Here is an 8,854-nt window from a genome sequence, read left to right as displayed (position 1 = left end):
CTTCGTATTCGGCAGCTTCGTACTGCGGGCCAACTCGCTTGGCCATCTAGAGCAGATCGAGAGCTATGCCCCTAGCCATCAGGTCAGGTTTGGAAGCTTGAACTATACCACCGATATCCGCGGAGACTTGTTCTTCGACGGATTCGAGCCCATGTTAGGTGCGCCGCACAATCACGACGAACATGACTTAGCTCTCCCGTCGGACGGTGTTCGAGAGATCACACCTGTGGCTACTCCGGCCCTCAATCCGGAGCAGATCGTGCCATCCGAGGACGGGTGGTTGGACCCCGCCACAGAAGCCGCACACTCAGTGGCGATAGAGTCGAATACTGACTTCACCTCCTATGAGACCTGTGTTACCGGACCCTTGGATTCGCCCCGGGCCACAGGCTCCGAACCGCTTGCGTCCGTGCCTATCGAATCTGACTGGGCACCAATCATGGAGTTTACCTCCACGGATATCTTTCAGCACTCGCCCTTGGGCGACGTGCTAAATTCATTGAGGTCTCTCTCCTTGTCAGGAGACCCTTAGCCGAACTATGTCTGGCTTGAGTGGGAAGCGGACGATGAAATTCATTCCCCACCCACCACCCACTTAATAGCCACTATCGACGACTTAACCGACGTGCTTGATTTTGGCTCCGAAGACATCGACGGTATGGACGACGATGCAGGAGAAGAACAGGACCACCGCCCACAGGGCACTGGACAGCCACCTCCTCATAAGATATATACATGGTGGACACCCCCAAAGAAAGCAATGGCAATAAGGCAATGGAGGATAACCCCCTCGAGAAGCAATCTAAGCACCGGCGTCATCGACGCCGCTCTAAGCCCCGCCATAGCAAAAGCAGCGATACCGGCACAAGAGACAATAACGCTGCGGACAGTGCCGAAGACGAAGACAATCCCCTCCAGCCAGGCTTCGAGCGGGACGATGGGCAAGCGAGCCCTAAGGAACAGGCGACAGACGGAGAATCAGGGGATGAAAATTACATGCCCCTCTCCGAAGACGAGGTGAGCCTCGGCGACGAAGAATTCATCGTGCCTGAGGATCCCGTCGAGCAGGAGCGCTTCAAGCGACGTCTTATAGCCACAGTAAAAAGCCTAAAGAAAAAGCAGCAGCAACTTCAAGCTGATCAAGATCTGCTAGCAGATAGATGGACCAGGTCCTGGCAGCCGGGGAATACGAACCCGACCGCCCAACCAAAAGTTACCCAAAGCGCAGGTTGCTACCCCAACTCGAGGAGGAAGCATTAAAACCTACACTACCAGCGTATGATGTGGATGACCGGCCACCTCGTGGCCGAGACAAAGCGGCATATCAGCCCGAAGTCCAGCCCGCACCCCGTCGCCAGTCAAACAAAAACACCAAGGCCCGGGGCTACACGCGGGACCTGCAAAACGTATTGGAAAACAAAGCAGGACATACAAGATCGATCTGCGGATCACGGGGGCGTGCCCCAACGCGTGACGACGACCGTCGCGCCGGATATACTAAAAGCAAATCCAGCCAGGCCGAATACAACAGACAAGACTCGTATGAACTGCGTCGTGATATAGCCCGGCACAGAGGCGCCGCACACCCCCTATGCTTCACCGACGAAGTAATGCATCATGAATTCCCAGAAGGGTTTAAACCCGTAAACATTGAATCATATGATGGTACAACAGACCCCGCGGTATGCATTGAAGATTTCCTCCTCCACATCCACATGGCTTGCGGTGACGATCTACATGCCATCAAGTACCTCCCACTAAAACTCAAAGGACCGACTCGGCATTGGCTAAATAGCCTGCCGGCAAACTCCATTGGCAGTTGGGAGAACTTGGAAGACGCATTCCTTGACAACTTCCAGGGCACTTATGTGCGATCACTGGATGCTGATGACTTGAGTCACATAACCCAACAACCCGGGGAGTCAGCTAGGAAATTCTGGACTTGGTTCCTAACTAAAAAGAACCAAAATGTCGATTGTCCGAATGCCGAGGCCTTAGCGGCATTTAAGCATAACGTCCATGACGAGTGGCTCGCCCGACACCTCGTCCAAGAGAAGCCGAAGTCCATGGCAGCCCTCACGACACTCATGACCCGCTTTTGTGCGAGCAAGGACAGCTGGCTCACTCGCAGCAACAACACATCTAAAAATCTTGGCAATTCAGATGCCAGAGATAGCAATGGAAAGCCACATCGCAACAGACACAAGCGCTGCAACAACGGTGACAACACCGAAGACACGGCAGTCAATGCCGGATTCAGTGGCTCTAAATCCGGTCAGCGGAAAAAGCCGTTCAAAAGAAGCAATCTGGGCCCGTCCAGTTTGGACCGCATACTCGATCGCTCGTGCCAAATTCATGGCACCCCCGATAAACCAGCCAACCACACCAACAGAGAATGCTGGGTGTTCAAACAGGCCGGCAAGTTGAATGCCGAAAACAAGGAAAAGGGGCTGCATAGCAATGACGAGGAGGAGCCCCGGCCGCCGAACACAGGAGGACAGAAGAAATTTCCTCCCAAGTGAAAACAGTGAACATGATATACGCAACCCATACTCCCAAGAGGGAACGAAAGCGTGCACTAAGGGACGTCTATGCGATGGAGCCAGTCGCCCCAAAGTTCAACCCATGGTCTTCTTGTCCGATCACTTTCGATCGCAGGGACCACCCTACCAGTATCCGTCATGGCGGTTCTGCCGCATTGGTCCTTGACCCCATCATCGATGGATTTCAGCTCACTCGAGTCCTTATGGACGGTGGCAGCAGCCTGAACCTGCTCTATCAGGATACAGTGCGCAAAATGGGTATCGACCCCTCAAGGATCAAACCCACAAAAACCACCTTTAAAGGTGTCATACCAGGTGTAGAGGCCTGTTGCACGGGCTCAATCACACTGGAAGTGGTCTTCGGATCCCCGAACAACTTCCGAAGCGAGGAGTTGATCTTCGATATCGTCCCCTTCCACAGTGGCTATCATGCACTGCTCGGACGAACCGCATTCGCCAGATTCAATGCGATACCGCATTATGCATACCTCAAGCTCAAAATTCCAGGACCTCGTGGGGTTATAACAGTTAATGGAAACACAGAACACTCGCTCCGTACGGAGGAGCACACTGCAGCCCTCGTAGCAGAAGTACAAAGCACCCTTGTGAGGCAAACCGCCAATTCGGCGATAAAGCCCCCGGACACCTTCAAGCGAATCCGGGGTACTCTGCAACAGGATCTCCCGCCACGTTCTGAGCTCGCCTAGCAATTTGGCCTCCGTCCTAGTCCCAGTAAAGCGGCGAAATTTGCGCCGCGCGTCCATAATTACGCACTCCAGATACCATGGGCATAGGCGGAGGCACGGCTATGGCACGGCCCACAATGCGGCTCAACCGCTTCAGGACCCGTATATCTTTACCATTTTCTTCCTTTCAGGACCCTATTCTCTAAAGGCCCTCTCCGATACCCTGATTATCGCACCCATCACGGGAAGGAAACACCAAGGAAGCAAGAAGCTTTGACATATAAGGGAATCCCTAGGTGGTCTCTGATAACGATCGCTATACCTGTTTTACATACCCACACGCAGCCTGCCCTTGGATAGGACATGTCAAATAGTCCTATTTTTGCTTATTGCACTACTTGTATACATATGCTTTGACAAATCATTTAAATAACAATGCACAACGTTAGCTTATTATTGCATTTCTTCATCCTTTTTCATGTCTGCTTATTTATGACAAATTGCACCCGTACATTCTGGTACGTCCAGTGCGCCAGGGGCTCAGTGTACCCCATAACACGGCAAGAAAAGTCCGAACACTCTCGACAGTGCGGCACCCCGAACTTATAGCATTGTATGCATCAGCTCTGAATCATGTCTTGGGTCAATAGTTGGGTTTGCCCGGCTCCCATGTTTTGGTACCTTACGTTCCGCTATATCGGCTAAGGTAGCACTGGGAGAACTACTGCGATTGTGTCCCGGTTCTTCCGGACGAGCACCTCAGTATAGAAAGCCGAAAACTGACTGTCATGATGCGGCGAGAGCTGGTCGCTATTCGAGAGGTCTCAAATCCTTAAAGATTTTTTCCGCTTCGGGCGAGGAATCGGCTTTATCCGATTTAGGCGTATATAGCGCCCCAAGTTCGGCCTTCTGAATACTAGGGGCTTCGCCAAAATTTAAAATTGTAGACTTCCATGGCTAAGTGAGAGTAATAAAGTTGTATAGTCCAATTGCCTTGTTCGCTACGCTAAACACCTCCTTAAAGGACCAAAAAAAAATTTGGATAAAGAGTGTTTCAGATTTATCCCGAACACCTCAGTACTAGTTACATGGGGGCAGAAGCCGACGACTGGCCAACTCTCGGATTTTATAAACGGCCGCACAGAAGGTAATATTTTAAATCGACAAGCGTTATATAGCGCACACGAACTCATTTTCATATTACAGGATCACATGAGTACATTCATTCAAATATTACATCCTTAGCACATTCCTCTGCCACAAGGCGGGCACCCTTCAGGACACTGTCATAATACTTTTCGGGGTGGCGATGCTCCTTGCCCTCCGGTGGCCCCTCCTTCACCAGCTTTTCAGCGTCCATCTTCACCCAGTGCACTTTCGCACGGGCAAAGGCCATGCGCACACCTTCAATGTAGATGGACCACTTTATGACTTCAAACCATGGGTAGGCATTCACAAGCCGCTTTACCAGGCCGAAGTAGCTGCCAAGCAGGGGCTCGCCAGGCCACATCCGGAGTATTAGACCCTTCATGGCCAGTTCGGCCGCCTTGTGAAGCTCGACCAGTTGCTTCAGCTGGTCGCTCAAGGGCATCGAATGTTCGGTCCCAGTATATTGAGACCAGAACAACTTTTCCATCGAGCTCCCTTCTTCGGCCCGGTAGAACTCCGCAGCATCCGATACACTACTGGGTAGATCTGCGAACGCTCCTGGAGAGCTTCGAATTCGGGTAAGTAAAAGGAAAGTTTCCTTCACATGCTTGCTTTGCATAATGGATTCCTTACCCGCCGCTATCTTCTTGACCGTCTGAATCTCCTGGAGGGCCTTTTGAGCTTCGGCCTTGGCATTTTGTGCATTCTCGAGGGCCTTCGCAAGCTCAGACCCCTGCGTCTTAGAGTCACGCTCCAAGGACTCGTATTTTTTGATGAAATCCTGGAGCTCTTGCTGAACCTCGCCGACTCGAGCCTCTTGCTTCTCGCGCTCGATGCACTCCTGGGCCGCTTTGTCTTCTCCCTTGGACAGCGCCTTCTTCAGGGCCGCCACTTCGGTCGTGGCCCCTAGCAAAATTCATGATTATCCCATGATCTAGTAACCACTTACCTTTTCTTTATCAATACACAGACGGGGTATTCTCTTTGAGGTGCCTCTTGGTAAGGTCGAGCTCTTCTTCGGACCGCTCAAGGTCCCGCTTCAGTCTGGAGACCTCCGCGGTACGAGCGGCAGCGGCCAGCAGCGAAGCCTACTTATTCACATAGACATATTCTGATTAGACTCCTGTGATTATTATTTGATCCTCTATTCAGCCTTTCTTTGCGAACACCAAATAGAGCATCACGGGCTACTGTCTATACTGTGATATTTTCTCATAATTTGATTACTTACCTCAAAGCCTGTTAGGAGGCTGGCACAGGCTTCGGTCAGTCCGCTTTTGGCGGACTGGACCTTCTCGATCACCGCACTCATGATAGTGCGGTGCTCTTCGTCAATGGAAGCGCCGCGAAGCGCTTCCAGCAAGTTGGCCGATGCCTCTGGATGGACAAAGGCCATCAGCACAGACGGCTCGCCCCCCTTAGCGAGGGGTCTCCTGACAAAATCCGGAACCACTGGAGGTTCCGGTGCAGTATCCGGCTGGGGGCCAAACTTGTTCCGACCCCCGTCAGTAGAGCCCACGGGAGTCTTGCTCCCCATGCGCCTAGTCGGTGCCCTTTGAGACAACACCTCGATGTCGTCCATAGGCCGGGGGGGAGGTGGCTGTCGGGAGTGAATCGCTGTTCATCGCCGACTGGCCCAAAGACTCATCTGAGGAGGATACGTCGATATGGGCTTTGGATGGACTGCATGATCATGTTTGACATGATAAGAAGTAATAAAACAAAACATACCAAAACTATTATAGTATCCGGATACTTACGACTTCGCCAGGGGCTTGTCCCTGGGCAACCACTCCTCGTCGTTGTGAGTGGCTGTTGTGGAGTAGTCCGGAAGGAGGGTCCTTCCCTTCTTGGACCCTTCAGCCTCCCCAGATGGGGCAGCCTTCCTTTTCTTATCTCCCCCGGCTGGGGGGAGAACTTTCCTCTTCCTCCTCCTCGTTTTCATGGGAGGAGTGCGCCTCGATGTTTTCGGACGATGAGTCCGATACGACCTTGCGCCAGAGACCTTTTCTGATCCCCGCGGCCTTCTTCTTGGCCTTCTTATCCGGCGCCTCATAGGGCGCCGGAACCAGCATCTCCGCTAAGAGAGCCCTTGCTGGATCTTCGGGCAGTGGGGCCGGACAATCGATCTGCTTCGCTGTCGCAACCCAGTCCTGTTAAAATGGCGTGGAGGCTCAGATCCCTCACATGATTATACTGGGGAAAGGAACACCTTACGAGATATAAAGAGCTTATCGGATTGGCAGGGCGCTTTGTGCTGAGTCCGCGATCCTCGGTAAGGGGAGGAGGTACCTCGGTGGCCTTGAACAGCACCTTCCAGCCTTGGTGCGTCGTGTCGAAAAGCTCTCGCAGCGTCTGGTGCTTGGCTAGGTCGAACTCCCTCATATTGAATGCCCGCCTTTGACACAGAAGGATCCGGCGGAAGAGGATGACCTAGACCATGTTGACAAGCTTGATTTTCTTGCTTATCATATTTTTAACATAGTTCTGGAGTCCGGTCAGCTCCACTGATGAACCCCAGGATAAACCCTTCTCTTTCCAGGAGGTGAGCCGCATGGGGATGCCAGATCAAAATTCGGGGGCCGCCACCCAGTTGGTGTCACGCGGCTCGGTGATGTAGAACCACCCTAATTGCCACCCCTTCATGGTCTCCACATAGGAGCCTTCGAGCCAGGTGACGTTGGGCATTTTTCCCACCATGGCGCCTCCGCACTCCGCTTGCTGGCCGACCACCACCTTAATTCGGTTTCACGTTGAAGGTCTTCAGCCACAGGCCAAAGTGGGGCTTGATGCGGAGGAAGGCCTCGCACACAGCGATAAACACCGAGATGTTGAGGATGAAATTGGGGGGCCAGATCATGGAAGTTCAGTCTGTAGTAGAACATGAGCCCGCGGACAAACGGGTGGAGGGGAAATCCCAGCCCGCGGACTAAGTGGGTGAGGAATACAACCCTCTCATGGGGTGCTGGAGTAGGGACGATCTGCCCCACGTCTGGGAGCCAATGCGCGATGTCTGCGGCCAGGTATCCGGCTTCCCGGAGCTTCGTAATGTTCTCCTCCGTAACGGAGGAGACCATCCATTTGCCTCCCGCTTCGAACATGTTTGGAATGGCTTTGCGGAGAAAATGAGAAGTTGGGCGCTGGAGCTCGAGTGCACGAGAATGCATGGGCAGGGGGAAGAAGAAGGCGTGGGTGAAAAAGAGGAGTCCTTGTCCCTTTATAAAGGCAGTAGAAATTGTGCGCCTCCCTACTTGCCCCGTAAAACCGCTTATTCCCCAAGCGCCGCGATTGATGGCGCAGTTGGGTTACCCATATCCGTATTGATGAGAATCCCGTGATAAGGGGAACATGATCTCTGCTTCGACAAGACGTGCCTATAAAACTGCCTCACAACATGTGAAGTGGCAGGCAGGGAAAAATGGTTCGCAATGACCGGGCCGCGGTAGGACGTCGCGTTATGAAAAGTTGTCAGCAGATTAGATTTGTGGAATAATATGCTCTCTATGGTGGTATGTGGAATTTGTTTTGCAGAGCTGGACACGATCCTTGTGTTCAAAATCTTCTATGGAGTATTCGGAGGAGGAACCCGCCTTGCAATGACGAAGACAATCTGCACGCCGGACTCGTCGTCATTGAAGCCTGGTTCAGGGGCTACTAAGGGAGTCCTGGGTTAGGGGGTCCTCGGACAGCCGGACTATATACTTTGGCTGGACTGTTGGACTATGAAGATACAAGATTGAAGACTTCGTCCCGTGTCCGGGTGGGACTCTCCATTGCGTGGAAGGCAAGCTTGGCAATTCGGATATGTAGATCTCCTCCCTTGTAACTGACTCTGTGTAACCCTAGCCCCCTCCGGTGTCTATATAAACCGGAGGGTTTAGTCCGTAGGACAACAACAATCATAATCATAGGCTAGCTTCTAGGGTTTAGCCTCTACGATCTCGTGGTAGATCAACTCTTGTAATACTCATATCATCAAGATCAATCAAGTAGGAAGTAGGGTATTACCTCCATCGAGAGGGCCCGAACTTGGGTAAACATTGTGTCCCCCGCCTCCTGTTACCATCAGCCTTAGACGCACAGTTCGGGACCCCCTACCCGAGATCTGCCGGTTTTGACAACGACAGGCGCGCCTACCCCCCCCCCCCCCGGCGCGCCCTCCACCCTCGTGGGCCCCTTGTTGCTCCACCGACCTACTTCTTCCTCCTATATATATTCATATACCCCGCAAACATCCAGGAGCACCACGAAACCCTATTTCCACCGCCGCAACCTTTTGTACCCAAGAGATCCCATCTTGGGGCCTTTTCCAGAGCTCCGCCGGAGGGGGCATCGATCACGAAGGGCCTCTACATCAACTCCATGGCCCCTCCGACGATGTGTGAGTAGTTTACCTCAGACCTTTGGGTCCGTAGCTAGTAGCTAGATGGCTTCTTCTCTCTCTTTGGACTTCAATACAAAGTTCTCCTCGATTCT

General features: G+C 52.6%; 1 protein-coding gene across 1 annotated transcript; it reads right to left on the bottom strand.

The window, feature by feature from the left end:
• Window positions 1-1,384: 1,384 nt before the first annotated feature.
• LOC147980440 (uncharacterized) lies at window positions 1,385-8,419 on the bottom strand. Its single transcript, XM_087515613.1, is given in 4 exon segments — window positions 1,385-1,397; window positions 4,849-5,284; window positions 5,328-5,466; window positions 8,387-8,419. Coding segments are annotated over 4 exon segments (621 nt in total).
• Window positions 8,420-8,854: the final 435 nt, after the last annotated feature.

The sequence above is a fragment of the Triticum urartu genome, chromosome 3A (genome assembly GCF_056163025.1).
Source record: "Triticum urartu cultivar PI428250 chromosome 3A, HENAU_Tu73, whole genome shotgun sequence".
Lineage (NCBI taxonomy): Eukaryota > Viridiplantae > Streptophyta > Magnoliopsida > Poales > Poaceae > Triticum > Triticum urartu.
Note: the sequence above shows the minus strand (reverse complement) of the source record. Positions and strands in the feature narration are given on the sequence as shown.